The sequence below is a fragment of the Typopeltis vanoorti genome, chromosome 3, assembly GCF_054136105.1.
Source record: "Typopeltis vanoorti isolate ZY-2024b chromosome 3, IOZ_Tvanoo_1.0, whole genome shotgun sequence".
NCBI classification, from domain to species: domain Eukaryota; kingdom Metazoa; phylum Arthropoda; class Arachnida; order Uropygi; family Thelyphonidae; genus Typopeltis; species Typopeltis vanoorti.
Window position 1 is genome coordinate 172,490,447 of NC_143551.1, and position 14,641 is coordinate 172,505,087.

At 37.6% G+C, this 14,641-nt stretch overlaps 1 protein-coding gene across 5 annotated transcripts in view; it reads left to right on the forward strand.

The window, feature by feature from the left end:
• LOC150108743 (twitchin-like) overlaps positions 1-14,641 on the forward strand; it is a 2,666,638-nt gene that overhangs the window by 1,332,839 nt on the left and 1,319,158 nt on the right. For all 5 annotated transcript variants that reach the window (XM_090390962.1, XM_090390961.1, XM_090390964.1 and 2 more), the window contains one exon: positions 11,508-11,810. In XM_090390962.1, coding sequence (XP_090247088.1) covers positions 11,508-11,810 — 303 coding nt within the window. The remainder of the gene's footprint in view (positions 1-11,507; positions 11,811-14,641) is intronic.

A 14,641-nucleotide genomic window follows, 5' to 3' on the forward strand; every position in this document is an offset into this window, starting at 1 on the left:
CCGAAGTTTCCGGAAGAAAAAACCCTGCTATCACCATATGAGATTGGCTAACTCACCTTCAATTGAAAAAGTCCATATAAAGATTCTCCCGTCATGACGAGAATCAAACTTAGGCCTTTTCCAATCGAAGGGCGCAACGTACCATCGTTCTTCCAATTGCGCTACAGAGGCGCTTATTATACTTAAATATTATACTTAAAACATTTATCATTTTTAACATATATCAAGTGGCAAGCAAGTAAAAATTTCAAAAATGAAATTCTGCACTTTTCTAGTATAGTCTTGACTATTTGTGTTTATCATGATATATACACATGGTGGAGCAAATTTCTTGAAAACTTTTAATGTGCGTACACACACACACACACACACACAATTATGTGTAGAAGAAAAGAAATTACTTATGTCAATAAATAGTGATTTGCCAGATGCTTGATACACATCACTGTGAGTGCTGTTTCTAATGCAGATCACATCTTGTTGAAACTTTACTTTTTTCCCATGAGCAATCTAGGGAATGTTAATGTGACTCTAGTGATGGCATTGATGGCTTATTACAGCCATAGAGTATATATTATCTTTTATATACCCCCAGAAAAAAGAAACCCATTGGTGTAACTTCTGGTGATTAGAGCATCTCTAGTGATCCACTGGCTGGGGAATTCCTTACCAAGATAGTCACAGATAATCTTTCTTGGTTATGACTGGTTTCCCCACTTCTTTCCCAATCGAGAACATTCTCATTTTCTCATTTCTCATTTTCATTTCTAAACATGTATTGTACCATGCTCTAATGCTCTTTTAGGATGATGGAAAATTGCAAAACCAATTTTGTTTAAAAAAAAAAGGCTAACACAATTAGCCTTTTCTTGTGGTCCTTCCATTTTTAGCTTTTTGCATATGATATCCTATATCGTATGCAAAATTATTATATGCATTGGTATGAAATTAGTTGCATTTCTGGCTAAAGCAACCTAAGTCTATGAAACTAGTGTATTATGGCTGTGAATTTTGTATGCATTCTCTCAACAATTTGCCTGATTATTGTTATCCCAAGACCTGCACAGAGTCAAAGACTCATCATGGGAGGAACCTTTGTCTTACACACAGTTCATCATACTATGCCCTAAATACATTCAAATTCTCTGCAGATGCAACACAGTCAATGCATTCCAATCATTCACAATCTCTTGCAAAAAACTTGCTTTTCACTCCCTTGCTCACATTCTCCTTATACAGCTCTTTTCTTTTGACTTAATCAGTGCATAGCAGTCCATATGTAGCTTAATCAGTGCCTTATATAATGGAACCAGAATCTCCTTACTTCTACAAGTAAGTGTGCTCCACACTTCAGTGTGCTCCACATCATTGCCAGTATTTGTTTTGTTGTCCTCACAATTTGGCAATGTGTCCTATAAATTTTAGATCCTTATCCACCATCACCCAAAGATCTCTCATTTTCTCCACCTTCAACAATATATCCTCACCAAGCATAAACTGTACATCCCATCTTTGTTTTCCAAATTTTAAAACCTTACATTTTGCAACATTGAACTGCTATCCTTACTTCCATGTGCAGTCATTCAGTCTGTTCAAGTCTTCTTGTAAGGCCATGACATCTACTCTGCTACTCATAGTTTTTCCCAACTTTGCATCATCTGCAAACAACTGAATATCCCCATTCAAATATTCCCCAATATCATTAACATAATATCATTAACAGCAATGGCACTAAAACAGACTCCTGAGGCACACCATTATCTCTTCTGGGATATTGCTTTCCCCATACACAATTTGCTGATATCTATTAGATAGCTAATTTCCATTCTAATGCACTAGTCTAATATCCAACTCCATCTGCTGTAGGTTGTGATTATCAACTTATTATGTGGTAATCTATCAAAAGCCTTTCAAAATCTATATATACTGTATATTCATCTCCTTCATTCATTGCAGCTCTCACCTTATTATAATAAGTAAGTAAATTATTAAAACATTACTGCCTTTAGCAAATATCTGTGCTGTCTGTCAAAGATAATGGATAGGTTTTGCAGAGTGAAAAACCCAACTTTCCAAGAGCAGTATTCCTGAACCTCCATAGAAGACTGGCTATTTATTGCATTTTTCATGGTAAAACTAATGCCCTGTGGCATAAAGTACCAAGATACTCTTACTTGCCTACTGGGTCTTGCTGTCATCCCTATTTAAAGTAATCTTTTCCCATTATCATGCATGTGGATATCAATCTACTACTGCTATCAACTATATTTATACCTGCCATCTAATGCTACTGTGTCTCATTATTAGTCATACATTGCTGACTTATTCCCTTTTATATAAGAATGATCACCAATATATATATATATATATATATATATATATAGTCATCCCTCAACTTACATCCGTTTGAAGATACATCTGTGATCCCATAATGGAATAAATTACATTTTCAACTATTCTTTCGAACAAGATGCAAGCGAGCGTAAAGTAAAAAGGTTTTTATTTAGCAACAATGCAGTGGCAACAGTTCATTCAATGGCAACCCTTCCTCGGCAGTCAGCACATGTCTTCAACAGCTCCTCTGTTGATTTTGTGTTTAAAATATTGGTTATTTGTGTATTTATCGTTAAATATTTTGTGTAACATGGCTCTACAAGCCCAAATAAAAAACCTGGTGAAGAATCACAGAAAAAGGGGTGAGCAATTGATCGCGAAACAAAGTTACAGTTCAACGATAGTGACAAAGCAATGACAAGGTCCTATTGGTGATTGGAAAAGCTACTTCCATCATGCATAGAAGACCTGAACCAAAAGTGCATACCTCTTAGCCCTATGACCATAACCGCCAAGGCACTACACACACAACAAACTTCAACATGTTGAAGGAAAAAGCAAGACTTGATTACAACTATGAATTCAATAATGTGAAAATGTATGGTGAATTTGCAAGTGCCAATGAGAAGGCTGCCAAGGAGATTGTGGAGAAATTGGATAAAATTATTACAGAGGAAAATTATTTGCCACAGCAAATATTTAATATGGATGAGACCTCTTAGTTTCAGAAAAAAATGTCTGAGCAGTCAATTCATCCACAAAAAGATAAAATCTATGCCTAGTTTCAAAGCTCTTGAAGACCATCCTATGATTCTGTTAGTGGGTAATGTGGCTGGATATAAACCGAAACCATTTGTGATATCGCACAGTGAGAATCCACCAGCTTTCAAAAACATTAGGAAGCATACTCTTCCAGTTCATTAGCAGAGATATAAGAAGCCATGGATGACTCGACAATTGTTTGCAGATGCCTTCATCAACTGTAATGTGAGTGAAATGGAAAGCTGCTACGTAAAAGAAAATGTAGAATTTAAAATTTAAAATTTTTAGATAATGCTCTCGGTCATCCGTCTTATATCGGTGATCTTCGCCAAGTTCAAGGTCCTATTTCTCCTTCCAAACACTACTTCATTGATCCAACTGATGGATCAGGCAGTTCTTGTAGTGTTTAAGGCTTAGTATCTATGGAGAGCTTTTTCACAAGCCATTTCTGCTACTGAAGGAAACGACCAGACTCTCATGCAATTCTGGAAAGCATTCAATATTTATCATGATATTAAAAATATGGCTGTAGTTTAGGACGAAGTGATCTCTCAATGTATGAGTGGCATATGGAAAAGACATTATGATTATTATTATTATCATCATCAACATTTGACTTCCATGGAGTCAGAGACTCATCATGGGAAGTACTCACTGTTGCATACAGTGCTCATCCAACTGCATCTTAAACTGATTCAATGTGTCCACATTCACAAAACACTCAGGCAATGCATTCCACTCACAAACCACCCTTCATGCAAAGAACCTGCTTCTCACTCCTTTGCTCACACCTTCCTTATACAGTTTCCAGCAATGGCCTCTTGTTCTACTCCCCTCTCCCATTCTAAGAAAATTCTTTTCCATGTCTACCTGATAACAACCCCTGACCAGCTTATATGTCTCAATCATATCCCTTCCATCTTCCTCCTATTCATGAGGCTCTGCAACTTACATTCTCTCAATCTGTCCTTGTACTCCACATTCCAAAGACCACTGACCACGTTTGTGAATTTCTCTGTACTCTTTCCAACACATTCTCATTGCCATGAAAACCTGGCAACTAAATCTCTGCACAGTTATTCATATGAGCCTTATCATGACCTTATACAATGGAATCATAACCTCTCTATTTCTGCCAGTCAGGGTTCTCTGCATCATTGTCATTATTCGATGTGATGTCCTCACAACTTGTGCAGTGTGGCCCCTGAATTTCGGGTTCTTGGCCACCATCACGACTAGATTTCTCATCTCCTCTACTTCTGTTCAAGTTTCCCTACCAAGTGTATACTTTACATCCAGAGGGGGTAGGTAGAGGGAGGTGGGCAGTTCTCCCCGGGCGCACTTTGAACTTTTGCAGTTAATTCTAAAATACAGTCTCGAGAAATCAGTTCCAACTATTGTAATACTACAGCTAATTTTCCTCACAATTGCTCTAAGTGTTGCTAGTTGTGAGAGGAGTTTTTCTAAATAAAACTGATTAAGAATTACCTACATTACTATGAAATAGACTTCGACAATGTCATTGATGATTTTGCTAACAGAAAAGCAAGAAAAATAACATTTTAGAATGTTGAAACTAAAGTTTTATTCAAAAATAAACATAGTGTTTTAATTTATTTCCCTATACGTCATTTTGACTTTTTGTGGTATTTTTATTGTGTATTGAGAGGGGCGGCAAACTCAGGGACCGCTCCAGGCAGCAAAAGCTCTAACTACATCACTGTTTGCATCCCTTCGTTGCTTACCAAATCTTGAAACTTTACACTTGGCAACATTGAACTGATAGTTCCACTTACCTGCCCATTCATGCAATCTATTCAAGTCCTCAATTAAGGCATTAACATCAACCTGACTGTGCATTGCTCTCCCCAGTTTTATGTTATCTGCAAACAGCCAGATATCACTAGTTAAACCAACCCAATATTATTAACATACAAATTGAACAACAATGGCCCCCAAAATTGACCCCTGTGGCACACCACTGGTGACCTTTCTCTTCTGAGATACTGCACCCCCCATATACAACTTTCTGATACCTATCTGACAGCCAGTCACTGATCCAACACAGAAGTCTGTTATCCAATCCCATCTGTTTCAATTTATTTAAGAGCTTGTCATGTGGCAGTCTATCAAAAGCCTTTGCAAATTCCAAGCACACCACTGTATATGCATCTCCTCTGTCCAAGGTATTTGTCACCTTGTTATAGTACATAATTAAGTTAGTGAAACATGATCTCCCCTTAACAAACCCATACTACTAACCACAGAGAATACTGCTGTTATCAACCTATTTCTGTATCCAACTTCTCGCCAATATCTCTGCAGGACCTTCACCACAACTACAGATATACAGTCCAGCCTGTAATTTGAAGCTACAGCCTTATCACTGCCTTTATGCATTGTAACAATTTTACCCTCCTTCCACTCCCTTGGAACCTGTGCTGTTGCAAAACTCTTATTAAATAGGCATGCTAATGCTACTGCCAGTTCGTGGACCATTCCCTTAAGATGCGTGATGATATGTCATGAAATCCTATTGCCTTATTAACATCAAGGTTTTTTATTTCCTGAAATTCCTCCTACTCAATCGCAATTAAGCTACCCTCTTCTATGTCTTCTACACTTAATTTCTTCTTGATTTCACCTTGATCAGGATGAAACACCCTTATAAATTGATCACTGAATACCTCAACAATGTCTTCTGCTGCAGTTACCATTCTACCACTTTCATCCAATAACTTCATCTTACTATGATCACTCTACCTTCTACTTGCCACTTATCTAAAAACACTCTCTAGGGTTTTTCTTTGCCTGATTTGCCAATTTCTGCTCATACTCTACTCTTATTTTCCTTACTAAATTGAGACACTCTCCTGGCTTGTTCTTTATATGACTGATTATTACCATTATTCATCTTGTACTTCCTCCAAAGTACTTCCTTTTTCCATATTTCATTCTTAAGCTCCACTTTCATTCATTTTACATCTACCTTATTCAGCCTTTTGGCCTTTGGGATACATTCATACATTGATGCTGTTATGTATTTTTTTTTAAGTTCCCATGCAGCATTTATTCCTTACCGCTCAACTCCTCATTCCACATTATAGCTCAAAGTTATCTCATAAGCTTGTCATAATCACCAGCCTTATAATTCCACATATATCCTTTCCTTGCAAAAGCTTGCATATGACTAGCCACAACACAGGTGATTACTTCATGATCACTTTCACCAACTGGAGGAAAATGTGAATCCCCTCTAACAATTACATCCGCCGATGAAATAATGACATCTAGACCTCTTGATCATTCCGTGTCTTCCTTTAAATGCTGCCTGAGATAGTTATCTCTCAAGAACTCGAGAAAATCACTTTCCTTATTCCAAAATGCTATATTTTTGTTCCAATCTATACCTCCATAATTAAAATCACCTTAATAATTACCCTTCCTTTGTTCACTAAGGAACAACTTCCTTTGTTTATGCATTTTTTCATCACCATCTTCCACATTCCCAGGCCTATAGCAATATCCAACTAAATATGTCTTCCTCTCAACCTCCACATTACAACACACTGCCTCATAACCATTGCCACTATTCCCCTTTCATGTCTACCTTATGTGGACTTAATTCCCCTATTATCATCAGCAGCACAATCCTCCCTTCCTGCCCTTTCTATCCTCATGAAAAATACTGTATCCTTCCATTTCTATTCCTGTTACGATATCATCTTCATTCAACCATGTTTCACTTATTCCAATGAATTGGGGGCGAATAAACTCAATCACTGAAACCATTTCATCTCCTTTATTTCTGATACTTCTGGCATTTGTAAACAAACACAACAGTTCATTTTTTGGGCTATAGCTAGTCCTATCCAAGCCATATGTTGATGTGATTTCTCCACAACATCTTCCAAATGAGACAAAATTCATATAAAACAAAGTAATGAGACAAAATTCATATAAAACAAGGTAATGAGACAAAATTCGCATAAAACCATGTATTTAATTAATTGTGTGGTCAAAATCATGGTCACCTTTAAAGTAAATTTCCTTGCATGAAACACACCTGTACCAACATTCCTTCCATATGATATAGTGGCATTGAAAGTCCTCTTCAGTTCACTCCTTTATGGTCTGTCATGGCTTTTTGGATGTTTTTCAACAGTCTCAAAATGAGTACCCTTTCATCTTGTTCTTGAGCTTGGGATAAAAGAGAAAAGTCGCAGAGAGAGAGAGAGAGAGAGAGAGAGAGTCAATCAAATATGGTGATTGTTCCAACACTGGAATGCATTTTTTTGCTAAGTAATCAAAAATTGACAGCACAGAATGAGAAGGTGCATTGTCCTGATGTAAGATCGAATCATTTGCAATTTCTGGATGTACCTATAAGATTTGTTTTTCAACCTTTCAAAGAATTCTTTGTAATAAATGTGACTGATGATTGTTACAGTTGGGATAAATTCTCAATGCACCATGATTTCCATCTTTTTCAAAAGATGGCAATCATGGTTTTAGTTTTGAACACTTTGTGCCATTTAAACACTTGAACATGTGATAAAGAATCATTACCATATACTCATTAAATTTTATCGAATCTTTCAGTAGCATTGTCATTCAGTTTAACACAAAATTTAATCGTTGTATATCATTGTTCAAGATTTCAAGATATACCCTTACCAAAAGCACAATAACTCGATAGATGTTTACCCTACCAACGAGAAACTTGTACTGATGGAAAGAGCTGGAATCACTCCAACATATGATGTCATCATCAGTTTGACAGTGCTGTCAATTATTTCAATAAAAAACTCTTTACTTTTCTGCTAGGGCTTGTCTAGTTATTACCTCTATTCTACAGAGGTTTGTTCCATTGCAAAACTCATTAAATAGCTAGATTAATGGCACAGTCAGTTCCACAACACATTCCCTTAAAATGTGAAGCAATTCCATTTAGTTGTCCCCTTCATACGTGCTCATCTTACTGACATTTATTGTGCTCAGTATTCAGAATATATAATTTCCATTCCTTGTAACACTTCATCCCTTAACCATTAAATGACTTATCTGTGCCATCTCTCTTGGTTGCCTGAGTCCTGTTTCCATTCAACAAGGTAATCTGTCCACGATGATTTTTCTTCCTGTTGACCACATAGTGAAAAAATTCCTTGCAATTCTCTTTAGATTTCAGCTCTAGTTCCCTCTCATATTGTAATTTTTCTCTCTTTACTATACTATACTAGTCACTTCCTAGCCTGAGCCATATATTCCTTCTGCAACTATTCTCTATTTCTCTCTTGATATATCTTCCATAATATCTCTTTTTTCATCTGCAATTCCCATTTAATTTCTCAAATTATTCATTTGACTCAAATCACTTTATCTCTTTCATTTAATGTACACAGTCTACCATTCTTCTTCTTCTTCTGCAGCTTATCTCACTTAAGTAGGGTTGCTGTTTTTAATGAGTCTCCTTCACATCCTCCTCTCTTGGGCTGTAACCACATCCAAATTCTTCATCCTCAAGTCCTCTTCCAACAGTTCCCTCTATCTCTTCTTTGGACACCTGTGCCTCCTCCTTCCCTGCACATCCCTCTGCATGACCTTTCTTCCCACATACTTGTCCTCCCATCTTGTCACATGACCAAACCATCTCAACCTTGCTTCCTGTATTATCTTCACTCCTAAGTTCGTAACTTTCACCATACATCATTTCTCAGATGATCCTTTCTGGTCACACCGCACATCCACATAAGCATTCATCTCCACTACCTCCATCCTGCTGATGTTATTTTTCCTCAGGGTTACAGTTTCCATAGCATACGTCATAGCTGGTCTCACTACTGTCGTGCAGATTTTGCCTTTTAGATTGATTGGCACCCTCTTATTGCATAGCACTCCAGCCATCTCTCTCTCTCTCTCCAGTTCCTCTTTCCAGCTTTTATCCTGCATCTCATTCCTTTTCAGCCTCTCTATCTTCTTTCACTGTTAAACCTAAGTATCTAAAGTCCCTAACCTTCCTGATAACATTTCCTTCCAGCTGCAGATCTGTCTCTTGGCTGCCATCCACTTTGCAACACATACAGGGTGTTCGGGATAAATTTGACAGTTTCGTAAGGAAAAAGAAAATCTTCTTTGTATCTATTAAATTTAATGAATTGACAAAAAAACATTACAGGCAGAGTTAATTACAATACTATCAACAAGATTTACTCAAAATAACCACCATTATCATCGATCACAGCTTCAATTCTGCTTCGGAACCTCGAACAAGCTGATGCTACAGTCTCCCTGGGAAGGGCCGCAAAAACTGTTTTAATTTTATCCATTAACTGGGCTTTTGTATTACTGGAAGTGCGATTGGTGTCTTTTTCAACTGCGCCCCATACAAAATAATCCATGGGGTTAAGGTCTGGGGAGTTTGGAGGCCAAACATTTGGACTGGTGAAGTCGTAGAAATTTTCAGACAACCATTTTTGACTTTTCCCAGAGGTGTGGCAAGGGGCCGAATCCTGCTGCCATACATACGGCCTACCATTGGCTACCCTTGTTATCCAGGGCTTGACTACAGTTAGCAACTCCACGAACAAAGCCCGAATTCCAATACCAGGGTTCTTCAACACCTGTTCCTGCAGATTTGCGAGGAATTCTGCTGTACGAACGCAATCAGATCGTCTGCTAGGGATCTTTCTTCTTGCTACATCCTCGTAGTCACCATTGCAAGTCTCTAGTTCATGCCTGATTGTTTTTACTGTATTCAGGGAGTATTGGGCAGCAGTCGTAATATCCTTATTTTGATGGCGGGCACGAATCATCATGATACAAGTTATTCTCTTCCATGATTCAGGTGGGTTCCAGCTATCCATCCTTTCTGACATCTTGTATATGAATGAAGAAGGGTCCAAACTTTTAAATGAAGAGAAGTGTGTGTTAATACATGTAACTTATGGAAAAATATAATTAATTATAAATATGTCAAATTTATCCCGAACGCCCTGTATACTCTGTCTTACTTCTGCTCAGCCTCATACCTCTCTCTTCCAGTATTTTTTTCCATCTTTCCAGTTTAGCTGCCACTTTTTCTCTATCATTGCTGTCAACAATATTTTCTTTAGCATCTCCATGCACCATTGACCTCTCTTCCTTCAAATTCTTTCATCCATTGTATTGTTCTTCTAAGTTGGTTTCTTAATTTATGATAGTTGCCTGCCATATAATTAAACATAAATTCCTCTTGTCTTGATATGCCTGTTCATACTCCAAATCAGGACTACATGGCAGTCTCACCAAATGAGGTCAAGTATAACATGTTGATGACAGTCCTCTTTGGCTCTGACTAATTGCAAAACTTTTGAAAAGTATTTGCATAAGACAGAATATCTATACTATTATAAGGGCAAAATTTCTACACCGTTATAAGGCTACATTACTATGCAGTTGTATCAGAACTGTACAATGTTACTTAGGAATGAAGAAATGGTTGAAAGGATACTGAGATTAGTGATGAAAATAGTGAGTGGTCTGTAGTGCTGCTATTATGAAAAATTGATGGTTTGGGTTTCAGAAGTTGATTGATATGCAGAAAATAAGGGATATGATGGAAATAAAAGTTAGTAAAAGGGTTTTATACCATTGACGTATAAGAAATTTTTCAGAACATTAATTGGGAGAAAGAAGAAGGGAACTTTCCCAGACATTGAATAAATATGTAGCTATTAGATATCAGGGCCAGAGTTTTTGCTTCCATAGTGGTTTATTTATTTATTTATTCATGTGGAGTTTCCTCTCTTTTCTTCCCCATCCCTATTGGGACAAGTTCAGCCCCCTCATGGGGGGTTAAGTATTTATGGCTGTAGATCTGTGGGTGTTCACTGGGCCGGTTTGCCTGTTTGTGGGATGAAAAACCCAGATAAACTGGGGGGGGGGGGGGGAACCCTGCTGTGCACGCCCAAGACTGGCTAACTTGGCTATGGCTGAGGAAGATCCTTAAGCTCCTTGCATTGGCGATGGGAATCGAACCCAGGACACTCCTTCCCCAGGCATATGGTTGCAAAGTGCAAAGCCACTAGGCTAACCATGCAGACTCCATAGTGATGAATAAATGAAATGGGTTGCCAGAATCTGCTGTGAGTTTTTTGTTAGTGGTTTGTGACTGAGTGAGCAAAGATCTGTTTACTCTAGAATAATTATTATCATAATTATTCTAGAGTAAACTTCTAGAAAAATTCTAGAAAAATATCATTATCATAATTATAAATAATTATGATAATGATAATAATATGTTTTAACTTAATAGAAATTTTATTTTTCTCTCCAAAGTAGAAGTAGAAAATTTTAAAAAGCAAAGTAGAAATTTTAATTAAATGCCATGTTTGTCTTCAATCAAATTATATTGTTATGCTGTCTAATTCCAGAACCTCCAAGTGCTCCTGGTACTCCTGAACCAATAGACTGGAATAAAGATCGTGTAGAACTTAAATGGAAAGCACCAGATAAAGATGGAGGCTCTCCCATTAGCCATTATATTATTGAAAAGAAAGAAAAACAAGGCACACACTGGGAAAAAGCAATTGAGGTGCCTGGTGACCAATGCAAAGGAACAGCTCCTTTCTTGACTGAGGGAAAGGAGTATGAGTTCCGTGTTATAGCTGTTAATAAGGCTGGTCCTGGTGAACCAAGTCAAGCTTCCAAGTCTGTAATAGCAAAACCACGCTTCTGTAAGTATAAAAATTAGAAATAATTATATTCTTAATCAATAAGAAAAAAAAAGTGATATAGATAATACAGAATAATAATGATACTCTTCACCAACACTGTTATTTTTTATCAAGAACTTTCACTAAAATCTTGGTATATTACAAGATTATGATTATTTACAAGAATATTGATATGAATTTATTTATTTCAAAAGCAAAGATTAGAAAGGGAATGAGAGTTATGGTTTGGAAAGCAAAATGAGATTACAAGAAGCAGGTAGCCATGCAAGCTAAAGAAATTCTCAAGAAGCTGTATCATTGAGTGGAAAGTAAAAAGGAAGCATGAATGTGAAGAAAATAAATTTGCTAAATGCAAATAGTAAGCGTGTGACAGCTGTAATAGAAATAGCTCAACTGTTAATAAGTTGAACTATCTGAATTAAATTCTGAATGATTAGAAATGAAGGAACCTTAGGTGGGTGATATCAGGTTAGGTTAGGTTAGCTATGTTGTTTGAAGTAGTTGAGGTAATGAGATAACCTCATTCTAGGAATAATTAAGTATATATGCGTAATTGTTTGACTAAGAGTGGCTGTATGCGTTATGCGCTACTGGTATTATTAGTGTGGGGGATTTTTTCTTGCCTAAATTTAATTACAAATTCATTATTATTAGACCTAGTAACCTGCAGGGAGAAAAAAAAATGGCGGCGGCATTGTCATTCCATGATTTTAATTTAGATTTCAGTCGTTTTGTTAAGTGTGAGGTCTGTTACATGTATTCCTTCGGTGCAGATGGAAGAAGGGTGTGTGCGAAGTGTGACATGAATGAGGAACTGATGAATGCAAATATTAAATTGATGACAGAAAGTGTTAGTAACGATTCTGTCGTGAGTGACACCTTTGAAAGAGAAGGATGGTGAGAAAAGAGGTGAAAAAATGTTAAAACATCAGGAAAAAAGAAAAAGAACGATTTGAAAACCGTAATGGATGTTAAAAGGGACGAAAGTGAGGTGAGAGTGGCAAAAGAGTTAATAGTATTAATTGGTACAAATGATTTGAGAGACAACAAAGAGCATGTCAGAATGAATATCAGGAGGCTGCATGGAAAGATAAAAGAGAATAGTGTGACAGGAAGGGTAGTCAGTGTGTTGCCTAGGTATGATTGTGGTGAAATGAGGCAGAGAGCAAGGATTATGAATGATATTCTGGCTGAAATGTGTGAGGAGATGGGAGTACAGTTTGTTAATGGTTAATGTGTGGAATGAGTTTGAGGGACAAAGTTAGCTGTATGGGAGTGATGGACTGCATTTGAGTGGTTATGGTGTGAGTTGCTTGGAGAGACTGCTGCTGGAAGGTAGAGAAGTGAATAGAGAGAATGAATCAAATCGAGAGGGAAGTGATGTGGAAGAGGAGGAGAGTAAGACAGGAGAAATTGAAGAAGTGGATATGAATGAGGCTGTGAGTGGTATGAGTATAGAAAATGAGAGAATGGGTGTGCAAGAGAAGCAAGGAAATGGGGAGGCTCAGGGTGGACAGGGGTACATGGCATGAGAAAGGTGAATGCTCCAAGAGGAAGTGAGAGCATGAGTAGGCAGGAAAGAAATGGGATGACCAGGAATCGAGAGGAAAAACAGATGGAATTGAAAAGGGTTCTAAAATGAAGAAGCAGAAAGGGAAATGGCCCCAGTCCAGCATGGAGAGATCAAATCGAGTGAGTGGTATCAGTGGACTACCTGTAGATCCAGAAATGAGCTGTTGTGTTTGTATACCAATGCTAGAAGTATAAGAAATAAGGTGGATGAAATGGTTGCAGTAATTGCGTCTGTTCACCCAAAGATTGTTGGAATAAGTGAGATATGGTTAGATGAGGACGACAGCCTGAGAGGAATAGAGATGGAAGGGTATGATATGTTTCGTGAGGATAGAAGGGGTAAAAAGGGAGGGGAAGTGCTATTGACAATAGAGAAACAGTTATGTCCATACAAGGTAGAGATGCAAGAGGGAAATAGGGCCAGTGGTTTTGAGGCGGTATGGTGTGAGATAGAGGTGAATAGAATCAAATACTTGGTGAGTTGTTATTATAGACCTGGTAACGTGGATGGTGGTGATAGTGAAATGTATGGTCAAATTAGCCAAGCAAATAAGAAAAGGGTGATCATTATGGGTGATTTTCATTACGTCAATATGGACTGGAATGAAGAGATAGCAACTGGAAGTAATGAAAATGAGTTTCTTGAGATTTTGAGGGATAACTACCTCAGACAGTATGTAACAGAGGGCACATGAGGATTAAGGGTCTTGGATTTGGGCATCGCATCAGAGAATGTAATTATAAATGAGGTGTGAAATCATCCACCAGTTGGTGAAAGTGACCATGAGGTGATTACCTGGGTGGTTGCCAGCAGTGCAAGGACCTCCGTGAGAAAAGGGTATATGTGGAACTACAAGGGGGGGGGTGATTATGAAGAGGTTAGGAGACAGCTTGCAGGTGTACCATGGAATGAGGAATTAGCTGGAAAAGAGATCAATGCAGCTTTGAGGATTTTCAAAAACTATCTAGTAGATGCAATGTCTAAATGTATTCCAAGGGTGAGAAGGTTAAATGAGGTAGGTGTGAGATGGATGAATAAAGAGATTAAGCATGCGATACAGAGAAAAAGGGCATTGTGGAGGCTGCATAAGAGAAGTGGAAGTAACCAATTTCATGAGGTCTACAAAGACCAGGCAAGGAGGATGACTTGGTTGGTGAGAGTAGCTAAAGAGAGAGGTATGAACAGCAGTTAGCTAATGAAGCAAAAAATAATAAATCCTAGGGAGTTCTTTCGATACGTAGTCAGCATTTAAAGAAAG